This window comes from Bombina bombina, chromosome 3 (assembly GCF_027579735.1).
Source record: "Bombina bombina isolate aBomBom1 chromosome 3, aBomBom1.pri, whole genome shotgun sequence".
Classification (NCBI taxonomy): Eukaryota; Metazoa; Chordata; class Amphibia; order Anura; family Bombinatoridae; genus Bombina; species Bombina bombina.
In genome coordinates, this window is record NC_069501.1 from 795676105 (window position 1) to 795698186 (window position 22082).

Sequence of the window (22082 nt, forward strand, 5' to 3'; positions counted from 1 at the left end):
GGCTGAGAAAAATATATAGTCAATGTCATTGGGATGAAATGCCCTCCATATGTCATGGAGCGTGAATTGGGATATGATATTTCTAAAGCTTTAGGAGCAACTTTCACCTCCCTGAGATGTGGCATTTTTATTACAGAATTTCCTGTCTCTACTAGGGTCCCAGACCAGGTTGCAGTCGCCACCCAGGAAGACTTGGCCTTGTTTGAGCTTATCCACTCTACCCAGCAGCCTGCAGTGGAAACTGGTTTGATTAACATTAGGGGAGTACAGTGCCTCATGGGTACACAGGACATTATTTATACGGCAGACATTGATAACATATCACCCAGAGGGATCCACCTCCTCATAAATGGAATCATAGGAGGTGTGTCTGCTTATCAATATAGAAACTCCTCTAGCCTTTTTATAAAAGGTTGATGAAATACAAATCGGGAAATCTTTAGATTTCAAAATAGATGCCCTGGTCTCAACCCAATGGGTCTCCTGACCTCTATTCTATGAGTGGCAAGAAACCTGAGGAGCAGACTCCTTTTAGAAGGAGAGTTGAGGCCTATAACATTAAGCGTACCAAGTCTCATTTTGTAAGGGTGGGATGGGAATGTGGAAAGAAGGGGGGAGGGAATTAAAAAACAAAAAAAAACAAAGGCTCTTCGGACTAGGCAGAGACTACAGAACTCTGCCAAAAAGATAATGTGGAGGATAGACTTCTTATCCCTTACCGCACGGATGAAGTGGGGGGCGGAGGAGACACCAGTAACAGTGTTTCCACCCACTACCAGTGTACATAGCAAACATATAAACAATTTCAACTGTGACCAACAGCAAACAATTAGCAATTGAGGGGAAAGGTAAAGAAAAAAAGGGTTGGGGGAATTATGGGAAGGTTGGGTAAACGTGAGAGCAAATACACTGACCTAGATCAAGTATGGCATATTACAAACGGTGTTACAACTGCAAGTGAGATGCTGGAAGGGGAAAAAGAAGGAGAAGGGTTGGAGTGGATGAGGCAAGGGTAAGGTATACAGGTAGATATATAAATTAACTAAAATGGGGTTAGTGTGTTATGATCGGTATCACCACTACAGGGGTGAATCGTGTTCACAAGCTATATTATAGTTACAAGAACAGTCCTGGGATAATGGAGGGGAGAAAAGAACAGCAAACAAGGAAATTAAAAGGTTTGTGATATTGTGGAAGCTATACAGCTAAAGGAGTGTCAGTGATCAACAACAAAATTAAAAGTCTGCCCTAAAAGGCAGAAACATCTTATAAATATAATTGGCAGTGTCAAAATTGCATTTAGGAAGCAGAGAGCACTCAGAAAAATTTACAAGTGTACAGTACAATGTAGAGGTTATACCAGTTGTTACAGTCATCACACAAAATTAAAGAATAAGGGCAAATTATATATGGAGAAATGGTAAAATTATTTGCCCTTAAATCGTTACAGATTCTCATAGGGGGGAAAAAGGAAACCTGGCTGGTAAAATTAACATAATGGGTTATTGGATGGAAAGGGGAGGGGAGAGGGAAAAGGGTTGGGGGGTACTGGGAAAAGGTGCGATAAACGTAAAAGCAATTATACTAACCTAGACCAAGTATGACATATCACAAACAGTGTTATAACTGCAGGTAAAGTGCTGGGAGGGGAGGGAAAGGGATTGGGAAAGATGTGGAACAAAGGTAAGGTAAACAGGTAGACATATAGATTGACTGAAATTAGATTGGGCGTGTTATAATCGGTGTTACCACTTCAGGTGTGGATCATGCCCACATACCATGTTATAATTACGAGGAAAAATATGGTCCTGGGATGAGAGGAAAGAAGGAATGACAACAAACAGGAAAGTTAGAAGGTGCATTGTATTTAAAGGAAACTATACAACTAAAGGAGTGCCTACGGTCCCCAAAGAAGAAAAAAAAAAAAAAAAAAATTTACAGTCTGACCTAGGGACAGGGACACCTTACATATGTAAATGACAGTGTGAAAATTACATTTAAGGGGAAAAAGGCACACAATTAAAAACGCAAGTATACAATACAATGTAAAGGCTATACCAGCTGGCATAGTAATTGCACCGGACTGGACCTAAGAAATAGAGGCACATTATGCATGGAAAAAAAAAATGGTAAAATTCTTTACCTTCACTTCTTTACCCATGTCTTGTGGGGGGGGGGGGGGGGGGGGTTTACCAGGCTAATAACATTTTAAATATCGTAGTATAGACAGGGTAAAATAAACAAAAACTAAATAAGGATTGGAGTTCAAATGGGTAGGGGTTGACCTCGGGTGTGAGAATAGGCCAACTCAGAACCTACACAGGATACAGATTTTTACCAAAATGCAGCCAAGGATGGTCTCACAGGGTCCTGTCTATTTGGGCTTCAGTCTGGGGCCTCAGCTCTCAATCCATTGTTGCCTTGCAGAGGCTGATTCAGAGTCTCAACATCATGTGGGTGCAGCTGCCATTTCTTCAGCAAATCTAGACCTTGTCTAGGGGAGAGAGCGACATGCTGGATTCCATCTTTGGTGATAACAAGCCTTGTAGGGAAGCCCCAGCGATAACTGATCTGATGGAGTCTTAAAGTGCTGGTGACTTCAGAGAACGATCTCCTCTGTAGTAGTGAATATGAACACAGATCTGAGAAGAAGGTGACATCCTTGAACTGCCCAGAGAAGGCAGGTTGCTGTAAGAGAGTCCTCATCAGCTTCTCTTTATAAGAAAAGTAGTGGAGGTGTGCTATTGTGTTTATCCATAGGAAGATTCTTGGGCCTTGCCACTCTGTGAATGCGATCAATTCTACTGTCTTCCCCTCAGGGAGACCCCAGAATAGCTTGGAATAAGGATTGGGCAAATGTTTCAAGTTCTTGTGGGGTGACAGTCTCAGGGATGCCCCTGATCTTCACGTTATTCCGCCGGGAGCGGTCTTCTAAATCAGCCAATTTAGCCTCTAAGGATGAAACCTGATCAGCAAGGTTCTGAGTGTAGCTCACCCAATTTGTGTGATCCACTGATATCTGTATGTTCATTGATGGAAGATATATCTTTGCATTGATGGCTCTGCTGGTCTAGCAGATGTTTCATAGAATCCATAGTAATTGCATCCCCCTGGGATCGCGCGGGGGGGGGGGGGGGGGGAGAAGAATGTCTGAAACTAGGTCTCCCTTCTGAGGGATCTGGAGAGAGGGATCTATCATCATCAGATAATCCCGGATTGAGATCTCTTAAAGGCTGGAAGTGATCCCTAACAGTTTTTTGGAGAACATATTGTGTTTTTGGTTCCTCTTTGCGTGCTGCGACATTATTGTATGTGTGAGATGTTCTGGTCTTTAACACCTTATATCAAGAGATATGCAGCATGGCAGTGTTGGTCACAAAAAAAGCACACACTTGCGGGGGGGGGGGGGAACAGCAGCTTTTTAGTTTAGGTCTTGCATTTCACAACCTTTTAAGGCCCTATGGAGCTGAGGTTTCACTTTATTCACCAAGGTGGAGTTCAATCCTCCTAGTGTAGTAGCCCTGGCAGGGATTAGATGTGACTATAGGTTTTAATCTGACAGACTTTTATGGTCAGAGGTCTGATAGATTTGTTCAAATGTTTAAGTGTTAGTGTCTCTTTACACCTTATTATGACTGCCGTAGGTGGTCTAAGGTGGATTAGGGCCTTACTCTCAACTGCAGGGTATTATCAGGTATTGCTGTGTACTGCTCCCTTAGATATGCAGCCCTGCTCTCAGGATCAGGGTGAATGTAAGGCGTTTTACTTCCCCTTATACTGGGCAGCTTCACTAATTCCGCCTGCTGTTTTTCTGCCTCTCTGGATGTCTCAACCAGAGAATCCGGCCTTCCCTGTATGTACCACTTGGTATTGTCTGTGGGTTTTATAGGGTGTTTCAGGGTGGTTCCTCTAATGCAGCCAAAGAGTCCTGTAATACTAACGTTTGCCACTGTATATGTCACTGTATTCCAGTCTACTACTGTTTAAACTTTGTTAAGGTAATAAGCAGGCCTTACCTGGATCCTATATCTAATTGCGGATGGAAGAACTTAATGCTGGATTTCTTGTAAATTGTTTCTCAAGCTATGTGTTAGTCAGATATATGCTGTCTTATTATGGTGTGGATTTCAAGTCCAGAGACAGGTCTGACTGTATAGCAGGATGGCAGTAGTGGTAGGCCGGCTCAGCTCACTTTGATGCACTATATAATAAGGGGAGAGGGGGGTGGAATCGCCCCAGCTCACCAGGTGCAGATGTAGAAAGTGTCTAGGGCTTCCAGGCACTCAGTCTGTATAGTCAGGTAGTATGGCTGATAGCAGTGCTTTGAGGAGAAGCTGGAATCACTAGGTGTTTATATAAGGGAGTCTATAGATATTACCACGTGTGTGGAGGTAGTCACTTCTGCAAAGTGTCCCTTAGGCCCCTGAAGTCTGTAATGCAGGCTGTAAATACGGTGTAGGCCCAGGCTCAGGCACTGTTACCTACTCAGAAGGCCTCACGCTGGAGTTGGAATCCTCCCAACTAGGAGCTATGCTGCTGGCCTCCTCAAGGCGATGTGTAGCTTCCTCAGAATAGGCCATGTATGTCTAGGCCTGTATAGTAAGCCACTTGGTGGGTGCATATGGTCACAGCTGCTGGCCTCTGCTGCCTTCTCGATGTGGTTGTCTATCTGCAGCCTTCCGCCCGGTGGGTAATGAAGGGGCTTGGGCTTTTGTGCTTGATCTGCCAATTAGGATCCCAGGGCTGATAGAGGGTGTGTGTGGCCAGCTCCAATCCAGAAGCTCGATGTTGGTCCGTGTTCACAGGGAAGTTCAGACCGCCTGGAAGAAGTTGCGGTTGTGCTCGCCCACTGACTATTGTAGCGATCTGGTGCTACGGGTGTTGTAGCCTGAGGCTGTGGGACAATATTAAGTCCCCCACTATATTTAGATTCTGCTCTTTCAAAGGAATAATAGAAAGAAAAAAAGTACATGTGACGAATAAAATAAATTAAAACAAAGAAGAAAACTGTGTGTTGGGATGGCAAGCAATAAATCATATTGAAATCTTTTATATCTTGTATATTTGTGTTTTTTTCTTGGTATGTTTATGTTTTTAAAGTGAAGCAGAAAAAATTATAACTGCCTGGAAATCTACCATATTCACCAGGTTTAGTAGCATGATTCAAAGTTGCTATGGCAACTTTTCATTAGGGCATGCCATTCTGTGCTCTCAATATCTGTATGAGAAGGGAATTATTGTTTGATCTGTTTTATCAGATTAATTACTCAAATCCCAATTAGACTGCATACTATCTAATATTAAAGGGACAGGCTACTCTAGAATTGTTTTTTTTTTTTTAAAAATATAGATAATCCCTTTATTACCAATTCCTCAATTTTGCATGACCAACACAGTTATAATTATATACTTTTTAACTCTGTGATTACCTTGTATACGCCTCTGCAGACTGAGCCCTTATTTCAGTTCTTTTGACCGACTCCCAGTTTAGCCAATTAGTGCCTCTCACAAGTAACTCCACAGGCGTGAACACAATGTTATCTATATGATACACATGAACTAACACCCTCTAGCTGTGAAAAACGGTCAAACGCATTCAGATAAGAGGCGGCCTTCAAATTCTTGGAGAAATTAGCATATGAGCTTATCTAGGTTTAGCTTTTAACTAAGAATACCAAGAGCGCAAAGCTAATTTGATGATAAAAGTGAATTGGAAGGTTGTTTAAAATTGCATGCCCCTATTTCATTTTGACTAGACTGTCCCTTTATTAATGTGCAGTATAGAATATTAAAACAATTCTATATTTCATTATGATGATTACTATTTGTTCCTTTTTCCTGAAATAATATTAACACCTCTTTACTGGGTCGGACAAATTTAAATTTATTCATTGAAAAATATAAAAGAAAAACAAATCTGGTAATGTAAAAAAAAAAAAAGAAAAAGAAAATTTCTCCAACATTGGTGTGTCCGGTCCACGGCGTCATCCTTACTTGTGGGATATTCTCTTCCCCAACAGGAAATGGCAAAGAGTCCCAGCAAAGCTGGTCACATGATCCCTCCTAGGCTCCGCCCACCCCAGTCATTCTCTTTGCCGTTGCACAGGCAACATCTCCACGGAGATGGTTAAGAGTTTTTTGGTGTTTAAATGTAGTTTTTATTCTTCTATCAAGTGTTTGTTATTTTAAAATAGTGCTGGTATGTACTATTTACTCTGAAACAGAAAAGGATGAAGATTTCTGTTTGTAAGAGGAAGATGATTTTAGCAGACAGTAACTAAAATCGATTGCTGTTTCCACACAGGACTGTTGAGATGAAGTAACTTCAGTTGGGGGAAACAGTTAGCAGACTTTTCTGCTTAAGGTATGACTAGACATATTTCTAACAAGACCATGTAATGCTGGAAGGCTGTCATTTCCCCTCATGGGGACCGGTAAGCCATTTTCTTAGTCAAACATAAAAGAATAAAGGGCTTAAAAAAGGGCTTAAAAACTGGTAGACATTTTTATGGGCTAAAACGATTGCTTTATTGGGGCATATTATGCAGATTCTAGCTAATAATTGGCATTATAATCTTGGGGAACGTTTAAAAAACGGCAGGCACTGTGTTGGACACCTTTTTTAGTCTGGGGGCCTTTCTAGTTATAGACTGAGCCTCATTTTCGCGCCATTACTGCGCAGTTGTTTTTGGAGAGCAAGGCATGCAGATGCATGTGTGAGGATCTAAGAATCACTAAAAAAGCTTCTAGAAGGTGTCATTTGGTATCGTATTCCCCTCTGGGCTTGGTTGGGTCTCAGCAAAGCATATAGCTGGGACTGTATAGGGGTCAAATTTAAAAACGGCTCCGGTTCCGTTATTTTAAGGGTTAAAGCTCTGAAATTTGGTGTGCAATACTTTTAATGCTTTAAGACACTGTGGTGAAATTTTGGTAATTTTTGAACAATTCCTTCATACTTTTTCACATATTCAGTAATAAAGTGTTTCCAGTTTGAAATTTAAAGAGACAGTAACGGTTTTATTTTAAAACGTTTTTTGTGCTTTGTTGACAAGTTTAAGCCTGTTTAACATGTCTGTACCATCAGATAAGCTATGTTCTATATGTATGAAAGCCAATGTGTCTCCCCATTTAAATTTATGTGATAATTGTGCCATAGTGTCCAAACAAAGTAAGGACAGTAATGCCACAGATAATGATATTGCCCAAGATGATTCCTCAAATGAGGGGAGTAAACATGATACTACATCATCCCCTACTGTGTCTACACCAGTTTTGCCCACACAGGAGGCCCCTAGTACATCTAGTGTGCGCCAATACTTATTACCATGCAACAATTAACGGCTGTAATGGATAACTCCATAGCAAATATTTTATCCAAAATGCCTACTTATCAGAGAAAGCGCGATTGCTCTGTTTTAAACACTGAAGAGCAAGAGGGCGCTGATGATAACTGTTCTGACATACCCTCACACCAATCTCAAGGGGCCATGAGGGAGGTTTTGTCTGATGGAGAAATCTCAGATTCAGGAAAAATTTCTCATCAAGCTGAACCTGATGTTGTGACATTTAAATTTAAATTAGAACATCTCCGCGCACTGCTTAAGGAGGTGTTATCTACTCTGGATGATTGTGACAATTTGGTCATTCCAGAGAAATTATGTAAGATGGACAAGTTCCTAGAGGTTCCGGTGCCCCCCGACGCTTTTCCTTTACCCAAGCGGGTGGCGGACATAGTAAATAAAGAGTGGGAAAAGCCCGGCATACCTGTTGTTCCCCCCCCTATATTTAAGAAATTATTTCCTATAGTCGACCCCAGAAAGGACTTATGGCAGACAGTCCCCAAGGTCGAGGGGGCGGTTTCTACTCTAAACAAACGCACTACTATTCCTATCGAAGATAGTTGTGCTTTCAAAGATCCTATGGATAAAAAATTAGAGGGTTTGCTTAAAAAGATTTTTGTACAGCAAGGTTACCTTCTACAACCAATTTCATGCATTGTTCCTGTCACTACGGCAGCGTGTTTCTGGTTCGAGGAACTAGAAAAGTCGCTCAGTAGAGAATCTTCGTATGAGGAGGTTATGGACAGAGTTCAAGCACTTAAATTGGCTAACTCTTTTGTTTTAGATGCCGCTTTGCAATTAGCTAGATTAGCGGCGAAAAATTCAGGGTTTGCTATCGTGGCGCGCAGAGCGCTTTGGCTAAAGTCTTGGTCAGCGGATGTGTCTTCCAAGACAAAATTGCTTAACATTCCTTTCAAAGATAAAACATTATTTGGACCAGATTTGAAAGAGATTATTTCAGACATCACTGGGGGAAAGGGCCACGCCCTCCCACAGGATAGGTCTTTTAAGGCTAAAAATAAGCCTAATTTTCGTCCCTTTCGCAGAAACGGACCAGCCTCTAATTCTGCATCCTCTAAGCAAGAGGGTAATACTTCACAACCCAAACCAGCCTGGAAACCAATGCAAGGCTGGAACAAGGGTAAGCAGGCCAAGAAGCCTACCACTGCTACCAAAACAGCATGAAGGGATAGCCCCCGATCCGGGACCGGATCTAGTGGGGGGCAGACTCTCTCTCTTTGCTCAGGCTTGGGCAAGAGATGTTCAGGATCCTTGGGCGCTAGAAATAGTTTCTCAAGGTTATCTCCTGGAATTCAAGGAACTACCCCCAAGGGGAAGGTTCCACAGGTCTCACTTATCCTCAAACCAAATAAAGAGACAGGCATTCTTACATTGTGTAGAAGACCTGTTAAAGATGGGAGTGATACATCCAGTTCCAATAAGAGAACAAGGAATGGGATTTTATTCCAATCTGTTCATAGTTCCCAAAAAAGAGGGAACATTCAGACCAATTTTGGATCTGAAGATCCTAAACAAATTTCTCAGGGTACCATCTTTCAAAATGGAAACTATTCGAACGATCCTACCCACCATCCAGGAAAGTCAATTTATGACTACCGTGGATTTAAAGGATGCGTACCTACATATTCCTATCCACAAGGAACATCATCAGTTCCTAAGGTTCGCTTTTCTGGACAAGCATTACCAGTTTGTGGCACTTCCATTCGGATTAGCCACTGCTCCAAGGATTTTCACAAAGGTACTAGGGTCCCTTATAGCGGTTCTAAGACCAAGGGGCATTGCAGTAGTACCTTACTTGGACGACATCCTAATTCAAGCGTCGTCCTTGTCAAAAGCAAAGGCTCATACGGACATCGTCCTAGCCTTTCTCAGATCTCACGGATGGAAGGTGAACAAAGAAAAAAGTTCTCTGTCCCCGTCAACAAGAGTTCCCTTCTTGGGAACAATAATAGATTCCTTAGAAATGAGGATTTTTCTGACAGAGGTCAGAAAATCAAAACTTCTAAGCTCTTGTCAAGTACTTCATTCTGTTCCTCGTCCTTCCATAGCGCAGTGCATGGAAGTAATAGGATTGATGGTTGCAACAATGGACATAGTTCCTTTTGCACGAATTCATCTAAGACCATTACAACTGTGCATGCTCAGACAGTGGAATGGGGATTATACAGACTTGTCTCCGATGATTCAAGTAGATCAAAAGACCAGAGATTCTCTCCGTTGGTGGCTGACCCTGGACAATCTGTCACAGGGAATGAGCTTCCGCAGACCAGAGTGGGTCATTGTCACGACCGACGCCAGTCTAGTGGGCTGGGGCGCGGTCTGGGAATCCCTGAAAGCTCAGGGTCTATGGTCTCAGGAAGAGTCTCTTCTCCCGATAAACATTCTGGAACTGAGAGCGATATTCAATGCTCTCAGAGCTTGGCCTCAACTAGCAAAGGCCAAATTCATAAGGTTTCAATCAGACAACATGACGACCGTTGCATATATCAATCATCAGGGGGGAACAAGGAGTTCCCTGGCGATGAAAGAAGTGACCAAGATAATTCAATGGGCGGAGGATCACTCCTGCCACTTGTCTGCGATCCACATCCCAGGAGTGGAAAATTGGGAAGCGGATTTTCTGAGTCGTCAGACATTCCATCCGGGGGAGTGGGAACTCCATCCGGAAATCTTTGCCCAAATAACTCAATTATGGGGCATTCCAGACATAGATCTGATGGCGTCTCGTCAGAACTTCAAGGTTCCTTGCTACGGGTCCAGATCCAGGGATCCCAAGGCGACTCTAGTAGATGCACTAGTAGCACCTTGGACCTTCAACCTAGCTTATGTATTCCCACCGTTTCCTCTCATTCCCAGGCTGGTAGCCAGGATCAATCAGGAGAGGGCCTCAGTGATCTTGATAGCTCCTGCGTGGCCACGCAGGACTTGGTATGCAGACCTGGTGAATATGTCATCGGCTCCACCATGGAAGCTACCTTTGAGACAGGACCTTCTTGTTCAGGGTCCATTCGAACATCTGAATCTGGTTTCCCTCCAACTGACGGCTTGGAGATTGAACGCTTGATTTTATCAAAGCGTGGGTTTTCAGATTCTGTAATAGATACTCTGATTCAGGCTAGAAAGCCTGTAACTAGAAAAATTTACCATAAAATATGGAAAAAATATATCTGTTGGTGTGAATCCAAAGGATTCCCATGGAACAAGATAAAAATTCCTAAGATTCTATCCTTTCTACAAGAAGGTTTGGAGAAAGGATTATCTGCAAGTTCTCTAAAGGGTCAGATCTCTGCTTTATCTGTTTTACTTCACAAAAGACTGGCAGCCGTGCCAGATGTTCAAGCATTTGTTCAGGCTCTGGTTAGGATCAAGCCTGTTTACAGACCTTTGACTCCTCCCTGGAGTCTAAATCTAGTTCTTTCAGTTCTTCAAGGGGTTCCGTTTGAACCTTTACATTCCATAGATATTAAGTTACTATCTTGGAAAGTTTTGTTTTTGGTTGCAATTTCTTCTGCTAGAAGAGTTTCAGAGTTATCTGCTCTGCAGTGTTCTCCGCCCTATCTGGTGTTCCATGCAGATAAGGTGGTTTTGCGTACTAAGCCTGGTTTTCTTCCGAAAGTTGTTTCTAACAAAAATATTAACCAGGAGATAGTTGTACCTTCTTTCTGTCCGAATCCAGTTTCAAAGAAGGAACGTTTGTTACACAATTTGGACGTAGTCCGTGCTCTAAAATTCTATTTAGAGGCTACTAAAGATTTCAGACAAACATCTTCCTTGTTTGTTGTTTATTCTGGTAAAAGGAGAGGTCAAAAAGCGACTTCTACCTCTCTTTCCTTTTGGCTTAAAAGCATTATCCGATTGGCTTATGAGACTGCCGGACGGCAGCCTCCTGAAAGAATCACAGCTCACTCCACTAGGGCTGTGGCTTCCACATGGGCCTTCAAGAACGAGGTTTCTGTTGACCAGATATGTAAGGCAGCGACTTGGTCTTCACTGCACACTTTTGCCAAATTTTACAAATTTGATACTTTTGCTTCTTCGGAGGCTATTTTTGGGAGAAAGGTTTTGCAAGCTGTGGTTCCTTCCGTTTAGGTGACCTGATTTGCTCCCTCCCTTCATCCGTGTCCTAAAGCTTTGGTATTGGTTCCCACAAGTAAGGATGACGCCGTGGACCGGACACACCAATGTTGGAGAAAACAGAATTTATGCTTACCTGATAAATTGCTTTCTCCAACAGTGTGTCCGGTCCACGGCCCGCCCTGGTTTTTTAATCAGGTCTGATGAATTATTTTCTCTAACTACAGTCACCACGGTATCATATGGTTTCTCCTATATATATTTCCTCCTGTCCGTCGGTCGAATGACTGGGGTGGGCGGAGCCTAGGAGGGATCATGTGACCAGCTTTGCTGGGACTCTTTGCCATTTCCTGTTGGGGAAGAGAATATCCCACAAGTAAGGATGACGCCGTGGACCGGACACACCGTTGGAGAAAGCAATTTATCAGGTAAGCATAAATTCTGTTTTTGATGTATTTATTGTGGGTGTGTCTGTTCATCATATAATTACAATCAATATTGTTACAGGTGTTACCTTTGGCTCATGTAAGTGGAAACAGGAATCTCATCACATTAATTAATCCCCAAGCTGTGGACCTTGATAAGTATAAGCAGATGCTGGTACAGGCAATTAATTCTTATGAAAGGTGAGTTTACCATTTTAAATACATTACATCCTGTAAAGCAAAATGTCTTACATTACAATGAGTCATATATATAATCTATCTGCATGTCTGGGCATTTTTATTTGTTTAGTTTACTACATAGTCCCATTTGCTGGAATTGTGATATAATTCTACATTCAGTTTCTGTCTACATGGAAAAGAAAGAGAATAATTACCCTTTGCATAGTAGCTAAATCCCCATGGAACATTCAAAGGTTATAAGAACACTGTGTATTCTGATAAACTCAATATAGAAACAAGACAATAAAATCCTAAACAGACTAGACATGAATAATCTCCAATAATCAATATTATTCACCTTACAGTTGACCTGAATATTTAAGCAGTGTGAACATATTTTTGTTACAGATATAGGGCTAGATTACAAGTGGAGCACTTAATTATTGTGCTCCTGCAAACCTTAGATCTCTGATTAATTTAAAAACAGAGGGCATTGGAGTTATTTTATATTAAAAAAAGGTACCTTTTTTATCAAAATAAACTGCACAAGGCTGTTTTGGGGCTTTAAAGTTGGTGGGAGTGGGAGTGTTAAAAAAAACGGCACTGAAAAGTGCCTTTACATTGTGGTCTATGAGGCCTATTTATCAAGCCGTCAACCGCAAATACGCTAGAATTCCACAGCGTAATTGTGGCGATCTTGATTCGCCTCATTTATCAAAGCCTACAGACCAGCAAAAGTTGAAATCTGTGACGTAACATACGATCCGCCGGTCTCAATCTGACACAGATCGATGCTTACGTCGTTACAGATGTTCCGAATACAAATTCGGCACTATCTGACTACTTTTGCTAGTTATCAAACTTCTAACAAGTCCGCTCGCCACTATTCCAGCCCAGCGTAACTGCTTTTCAATCTGCCGCCCTGGAGACCGCGGATGCCATAGGAATCAATGGGAGTCTAAAAGCAGCGAAAGCTCATGTTCATTGCTGCCTGATATCCCATTGATTCCTATGGGAGAATAAAAGTTATGTTTACACCTAACACCCTAACATGTACCCCGAGTCTAAACACCCCTAATCTGCCGCCCCCGACATCCCCGCCACCTACATAATGTTATTAACCCCTATCCCGCCACTCCCGGGCCCCGCCGCAACTTAATAAAGTTATTAACCCCTATCCTGCTGCTCCCGAACCCCGCCGCCACCTAAATAAACCTATTAACCCCTATCCCACCGCTCCCGGAGCCCACCACAACTAAATAAATGTATTAACCCCTAAACCCCTGGCCTCCCACATCACTACCACTTACTAAACCTATTAACCCCTAAACAGCCAGCCCCCCACATCGCCATAAACTAAATTAACCCCTAAATCTAACAACCCGCTAACTGTACATTAAAATTACATCATCACTATCTTATAATAAATTTAAACTTAACTTTAGATTTAAATTAAACTTTATTAAACTATTAATTAATCTACCCTAACTGTTATACTAAAATTACATTAAACTACAAATTAAATTAACTATATTATATATTTAAAAACCTTACCCTATTCAAGTTATTTAAATCTACTACTAAAAATTACAAAGTTACAAAAAACTAACAACTAAGTTACACAAAATAAAAAATACTATCGGCTAGATTACAAGTTTTGCGGTATGGGTGAAAAAGCAGCGTTAAGGCTTGCAGGTTTAGGGGCACCGCACACTTTTTTGGCCTAAACGCAAATTAACTTCCTCAATTTGCGTAAGGTCTTTTTTTCAATGGGACTTCCATAGCGCCGGTATTAGGAGTCTGCCTGGGAGGCCAAAAAGTGAGCGGTACACCCTATACCGCCAAGATCAATACCGTAAACTGAAAGTCAGTAGTTATGAGTTTTGCGCTACAAAGTTGTAGCATAAAACTCATAACTAAAGTGCTAAAAAGTACACTAACACCCATAAACTACCTATTAACCCGTAAACCAAGACCCTCCCGCATCGCAAACACTAAAATAAAATTATTAACCCCTAATCTGTCGCTCCGAACATCGCCGCCACTAGAATAAACATATTAACCCCTAAACCGCCGCACTCCCGCCTCGCAAACACTAGTTAAATATTATTAACCCCTAATCTGCTGTCCCTAACATCGCCGCAACCTACATTACAGTTATCAACCCCTAATCTTCCTCCACTATACTAAAGTTATTAACCCCTAAACCTAAGTCTAACCCTAACCCTAACACCCCCTAACTTAAATATAATTAAAATAAATCTAACTATTTAGGTTACCTAAATAATTCCTAAATAATTCCTATTTAAAACTAAATACTTACCTGTAAAATAAACCCTAAGATAGCTACAATATAACTAATAGTTACATTGTAGCTAGCTTAGGGTTTATCTTTATTATAACAGGCAAGTTTGCATTTATTTTAACTAGGTAGAATAGTTACAAAATAGTTATTAACTATTTACTAACTACCTAGCTAAAATAAATACAAATTTACCTGTAAAATAAAACCTAACCTGTTTTACACTAACACCTAACCTTACACTACAATTAAATAAATTACATTAATTAAATACAAATACCTAAATTACAAAACCCCCCCACTAAATTACACAAAATAAAAAAGAAATTATCAGATAATTAAACTAATTACACCTAATCTTATAGCCCTATCAAAATAAAAAAAAAACCTAGCCTAAACTAAACTACCAATAGCCCTTAAAAGGGCCTTTTGCTGGGCATTGCCCCAAAGAAATCAGCTCTTTAACCTGTAAAAAAAAATACAAACAACCCCCCAACAGTAAAACCCACCACCCACACAACCAAACCCCCCAAATAAAATCCTAACTAAAAAAACCTAAGCTCCCCATTGGCCTGAAAAGGGCATTTGGATGGACATTGCCCTTAAAAGGGCATTTAGCTCTTTTTCAAGTGCCCAAACCGTAAGCTAAAAATAAAACCCACCCAATAAGCCCTTAAAAAAACACTAACCCCCGAAGATCCACTTACAGTTTTGAAGACCGGACATCCATCCTAGTTTGTAGTTATGGATTTTGTGTAACAAAAATGTTTCACAAAACTCATAACTAAAGTGTTACAAAGTACAGTAACACCCATAAACTACCTATTAACCCTTAAACCGCCACCCTCCTGCCACCCTCCTGCATCGTAAACACTATTTAAAGCTTATTAACCCCTCATCTGTCACCCACCCACATTGCGAGTATTAAATAAATTTATTAACCCCTAATCTGCCGCTCCCGACATCGCCGACACTAATAAAAATTATTAACCCCTATTCCACAGCTCCCCGACATCACTGTCACTTTAATAAAGTTATTAACCCCTAAACTTCCGGCCTCCCACATCTCCGCCACTAAATAAACCTATTAACCCCTAAACTGCCGGCCTCCCACCAACCTAACACCCCCTAACTTTAAATTTAAATTACAATATAACTATATTTAAATAAATTAAAACTTACCTGTGAAATAAAAATAAACCTAATATTAAACTATAAATTAACCTAACATTACTATTCTAATAAAATAAAAAATACTAACAATTAAAAAATCTAAATTACAAAATTAAAAAACCTTACACTACGAGAAAAATTAAAAAATCTAAAATTACAAAAAATAATAAACACTTAATTACGAAAAATAAAAAACACTAAGCTTACAAAAAAATAATAAACAAAATTATCAAAAATAAAAACAATTACACCTAATCTAATAGCCCTATAAAAATAAAAAGCGCCCCCTAAAATAAAAACACCCCCTAGCCTACAATAAACGACCAATAGCCCTTAAAAAGGGCCTTTTGTAGGGCATTTCCCTAAGTTAAACAAATCTTTTACCTGTAAAAAAAAAAATACAAAGTCCCCCCAACAGTAAAACCCCTCACCCAACCAACCCCCCAAAATAAAAAAAACCATCTCCGCATTCAGCTCTTTTTCATTGTCCTTAAAAGGGCATTTAGCTCTTTTTGAAAAGCCCAAACCCTAATCTGAAAAAAACAACACCTCAAAAAATAAAAAATAAAAAATATACCTAACACTAACCTCAGATTATCTACTCATGGTTGCTGAAGTCTGGACATCCAGGCGGCGAGAAGTCTTCATCCAGGTGGTGACATCTTCATCCATCGCAGGGGCATCTTCTATCTTCATCCGCGATGTGAGTGGGCGGCAGATTAGGGGCTAATAGGTTTAATACAGTGTTTGCGATGCGGGAGGACGGCGGTTTAGGGGTTAATAGGTAGTTTATGGATGTTAGTGTACTTTGTAACACTTTAGTTATGAGTTTTGTGAAACATTTTTGTGGCGCAAAACTCATAACTACTGCTTTCAGATGGCGGTATGGATTGTGTCAGTATAAGCTGTAACGCAATCATTTTAGCCTTACCGCACAACCTGTAATACCAGCGCTATGAAAATCCCACGCAAAAACGTCATTTTTTTTACTGTGGAATGGACATTGTGGTACAGGCTAAAATGCTTGCGGTATAGCTATACTGAAATGACTCGCAATAGCTGCGTTACTGCCATTACACTGACATTGCCATTTTCAGCATTAAAAGCCGTAACACAAAACTCGTAATCTACCTGTTTGTTCTTTATGTATCCTTTGTTAAAAAGCATACATCAGGAGCAGAAGTGCACTACTGGGAGCTAGCTGCTGATTGGTGGTGGCACATGTATGCTTGTTTTCATTGGTTCGCCTGTTTAGCTAGCTCAGAGTAGGGCATTGCTGTTTCTTCAACAAAGGAAAACAAAACAATGAAGCACATTTGATAATAGAAGTAAATTGAGAAGTTGCTTAAAATTGTATGTTCTGTTTCAATTATGAAATAAAAATTATGAGGTTCATCCTCCCTTTTAGAAGCAGTGATTTTAAGATTACTGTTTGTCATTCACTACCGAAGAGGGGGCAGACTTAAATCATCCCAGACGGCTTCTTCAAAACCAGCTGACAAGCTCTGCTCTCTAGCAACCAGCTGTGCAATTATAATTATGTGTGCCACCTTCATATCCCCAAATATGGACAGACCGCTTCTCTGGGAACCATATGAAAGCCACACATTTTCTTTTATGATTCAGACAGAGCATACACCTTTAAAATGTTTCCAATTTACTCCTATTACCAAATTACTTAGTTCCCATGTTATTCTTTGTTGAAGAGATACCTAGGTAGGTGTCTGGAGCACTACATGGCACAAAATAAGTACTGTACTGCCATTTAGTGCTCTTTCAAATGGATAACATTGTTTTACAACTGTTGCCATATAGTGCTCAAAAGATACCAAAAGAACAAAGAAAATGTCATAATAGAAGTAAATGAGAAAGTTGCTTAAAGGGACACTAAACCCATATTTATTCTTTTGTGATTCAGATAGAGCATGCAATTTTAAACAACTTTCTAATTTACTCCTATTATCAATTTTTCTTCATTCTCTTGCTTTCTTTATTTGAAAAAGAAGGCATCTAAGCTATTTTTTTGGTTCAGACCATGGAAAGCACTTGTTTATTGGTAGGTGAATTTATCCACCAATCAGCAAGAACAACACAGTATGTTCACCAAAAATGGGCCGGCATCTAAACTTACATTCTTGCATTTCAAATAAAGATACCAAGAGAATGAAGAAAATTTGATAATAGAAGTAAATGAGAAAATTGCTTAAAATGTCATGCTCTATCTGAATCACGAAAGAAAAAATTTGGGTTCAGTGTCCCTTTAAAATCATTTGGGTTTCACGTCCCTGTAACATGGTCTTGAACTATGAACTTTCTCATGAATGGTGTCTCATGTTTAGGTACCTACTGTTCAGTGGTTTAGAATATTTTATTTATAAATATGAAAATGATAATAATCATAATAACATGTGCATGATGATAAAACTAGGTTCTTCTTTTAAAACTTGTTTGGGAAATAGCAGCGATTTTTAAGACTTCGCATAAGTATCTGAGAATATCACAAAATGATGAATGCCGCTTTTCTTCCATTTCTGTATATTCATGATAATTTCAGCACTAGGCTATAGCGTTTTATTGAAATGCAAATCACTCTAGCCATCCTCTGAACTGTATAATCTGTTTGTTTAATTCCTAGTATGCTAATCACATTGTATTCATTCTACCTTTCTGTATATTTGAATAGGCGTTTAAATCTAGTTGTTTGGAGAGCTCTGTCACAAGAGGAAAGAGACAAGTAAGATTGTTTTTTTTGTGTTTTTTTAGCAAACAGTTTCCTGATTGTGAATGTTGTAAAAATAAGAAAATGTAGCATTTGCTTATATCTAGTGCAGTACTGCATTTAATTTATGTAATGCAAAATATGACTTTAATATGATTACATTTTATAATCATATTAACTAAACAATGAATGTAATAGAACACAGAGCCTAAATGTATAGATTAACCCCTTTGCTACTGTGAATTTCAGAGAAAAACGTACCACAAATGCCAGAAAGTTTTTAGCGTTTGGCCCCAGCCCGCACGGCTGTTTGCTAAGAGGTGGAAATGTCACCTCTCAGCAAAATAGTATTCTCCGTGGGCTGCCTGAGCAGCTTAGTGCGGCGAACGCCTTCAACAAATAAAGGAGCTTTCAGCATAAAGTATTTTATGCTTCATGAATGAAAGTCCCCTTTATTTGTTCCAATTGTAAATCCTAGCATTTCACAAACACTAGGATTTACAATTACTTTAACTATAATATTCCATAAAAAGGGCTTTATCTGCAGCTATTTCTAAAACGATGCAATGGTGTAACACTCAATTGGCATAGCAAAACTGCCCAAATTCTCAGAATTGAACCCCAAATCTATATATATATTTTTAAATTAGACAACCCAAAGTATTGATCTGGGCCCATTTTGGTGTGTTTCATTCCACCATTTGACTGCCAAATGCCATTATAATTTTTTTTTTTTTTCACAAACTTTGGGTTTCAACCTAAAATTATTCACACACAACTACTGCAGCCATAAGACAAATGGTTGTAAACGTTTCTCTAGGACCCTTTGCTCAGAAATGGCAGACATACATGGCTTTTCCATAGATTTTTGGTAATTAGAAGGTCGCTAATTGCAGTTGTGCACTGCACTTCTGAAATTCCCGGCAATTAAGAGGTTAATCAGTTAGATGTTAAGGGTAAAATGTATTGTAGTGTTGGGATTACCCTACCTCCTGATACCTACCATCTCCTTGATCCCTCCCAAACAGCTCTCTTCCTTTCCCCTTCCACTGGTCACCATCATCTTCCACCACCTTAGGTACTGGCAACCAATCTGCCATTATGTAGTTATGGATTATTTTTTTTAAATTGTTTATTTTTTTGTAGTGTAGGGATCCCTCCTCACAGTCCCACCTCCCTGATCCTTTTAGAAATAGCTCTCCTGTCTCCTACTGCACCACCATATTTGTTACTGGCAGTATGCTAGTGTGCAGTCTGGTGGGAGGGTTTATGTTTTCTTTAAATAAAAATAATATTTTCTGTAGTATAGGGATCCAGCTCCCCCTTCAATGAACTCAGCATAGGGACTCTCCACCCCCTCTAATTTTCCTCTTTTCTGTAGTGTAGGCCCCATCCCTCCTCTCCCCTTAACGAAAATATTTCTGCAGTGTTGGGAACCCCCCCTCCCCCTCCTGTGATAGACTGTCCACCTGCCTTCCCCCTTCTCTCCCAAACCTCCCACGGCACCACCACACCCGATACAGACAGTGACGCTATCTGTGCCATTGTCTGTATCAGCAATCTGCCTTCATATGGTAAGGGAGCACAAACATTGCTCTCTTACCATATGAAAGCAGATGCCTTCTGCCTCAGCTGAAGTCTCTGCTGTCAAAGGTGAAAGTGGGGACTGCAGCATGTGCCAGTGTAGTATGTAGGTCCTACATGTGTGATGTAGTACCTACGTCCATTTGGCTTAAGGGTTTTTTTCTCCAATGTATATATTTTAAGTTTATTAGCATATTATTTTTATCTAGGAAATGATTATGATTTATGAAATATCTATATGCATTCTTTCAAAATAAAAGTAAACTAAACATATAGGGCTAGATTGCGAGGGACAGCTGTTTGCACGCGTTGGGTTTTTCACTCGTACTGAAAGCAAACGTGATCCCTTGAGCGCAATTGAAGTTGACATGCGTCGAATTAGCACGTCCTCAGAGCTCAGGTTAACTGTTTTGAGAAACAAAAAAGTGTCACAAAACACATCAAAAATACATTACAAAGTACAGTTACTCATAACACCATCTAAGAAAAAGTATTTTACAAAATATTGCACAAAAATTTATAAGGTCTCAGAAAAAAAGGCAGGCAAAGGGCTTTAACATAGAGATACATACATATAAATGTTTAAATATGTATATATATATATATATATATATATATATATATATATATGTATGTGTGTGTATGTATATATTTATATATATATATATATATATATATATATATATATATATATATATATATATATATATATATATATATATATATATACAGTATCTCACAAAAGTGAGTACACCCCTCACATTTTTGTCAATATTTTATTATAACTTTTCATGTGACAACACTGAAGAAATGACACTTCGCTACAATGTAAAGTAGTGAGTGTACAGCCTGTATAACAGTGTAAATTTGCTGTCCCCTCAAAATAACTCAACACACAGCCATTAATGTCTAAACCGTTGGCAACAAAAGTGAGTACACCCCTAAGTGGAAATGTCCAAATTGGGCCCAAAGTGTCAATATTTTGTGTGTCCACCATTATTTTCCAGCACTGCCTTAACCCTCTTGAGCATGGAGTTCACCAGAGCTTTACAGGTTGCCACTGGAGTCCTCTTTCACTCCTCCATGACGATATCACAGAGCTGGTGGATGTTGGAGACCTTTAGAGACCTTGCGCTCCCCCACCTTCCATTTGCGTTTGCCCCACAGATGCTCAATAGGGTTTAAGTCTGGAGACATGCTTGGCCAGTCCATCACCTTTACCCTTAGATTCTTTAGCAAGGCAGTGGTCGTCTTGGCGGTGTGTTTTGGGTCGTTATTATGTTGGAATACTGCCCTGCGGCCCAGTCTCCGAAGGGAGGGGATCATGCTCTGCTTCAGTATGTCACAGTGCATATTGGCATTTATGGTTTCCTCAATGAACTGTAGCTCCCCAGTGCCGGCAGCACTCATGCAGGCCCAGACCATGACACTCCCACCACCATGCTTAACTGTAGGCAAGACACACTTGTCTTTGTACTCCTCACCTGGTTGCCGCCACACACGCTTGACACCATCTGAACCAAATAAGTTTTTCTTGGTCTCAACGGACCACAGGACATGGTTCCAGTAATCCATGTCCTTAGTCTGCTTGTCTTCAGCAAACTGTTTGCTGGCTTTCTTGTGCATCATCTTTAGAAGAGGCTTCCTTCTGTGACGACAGCCATGCAGACCAATTCGATTCAGTGTGTGCCGTATAGTCTGAGCACTGACAGGCTGACCCCCACCCCTTCAAACTCTGCAATGCTGGCAGCACTCATACGTCTTTTTCCCAAAGACAGCCTCTGAGCACGTGCACTCAACTTCTTTGGTCGATCATGGCGAGGCCTGTTCTGAGTGGAACCCGTCCTGTGAAACTGCTGTATGGTCTTGCCAACCATGCTGCAGCTCATTTTCAGGGTCTTGGCAATCTTCTTATATCCTAGGCCATCTTTATGTAGAGCAACAATTCTTTTTATCAGTTCACAGAGAGTTCTTTGCCATGAGGTGCCATGATGAACTTACAGTGACCAGTATTAGAGAGTGTGAGAGCGATAACACCAAATTTAACACACCTGCTCCCCATTCACATCTGAGACCTTGTAACACTAACAAGTCACATGACACCGGGGAGAGAAAATAGCTAATTGTGCCCAATTTGGACATTTCCACTTAGGGGTGTACTCACTTTTGTTGCCAACGGTTTAGACATTAATGGCTGTGTGTTGAGTTATTTTTTTTTTTAGGGGACAGCAAATTTACACTGTTATACAGACTGTACACTCACT

At 40.3% G+C, this 22082-nt stretch overlaps 1 protein-coding gene across 1 annotated transcript in view; it reads left to right on the forward strand.

Annotated features, from left to right (window-relative positions):
- The window catches only part of VWA3B (von Willebrand factor A domain containing 3B), a 486211-nt gene that overhangs the window by 153462 nt on the left and 310667 nt on the right, over window positions 1–22082 (forward strand). Inside the window, exons 14-15 of the mRNA XM_053707714.1 lie at window positions 11943–12061; window positions 18199–18249. Coding sequence (XP_053563689.1) covers window positions 11943–12061; window positions 18199–18249 — 170 coding nt within the window. The remainder of the gene's footprint in view (window positions 1–11942; window positions 12062–18198; window positions 18250–22082) is intronic.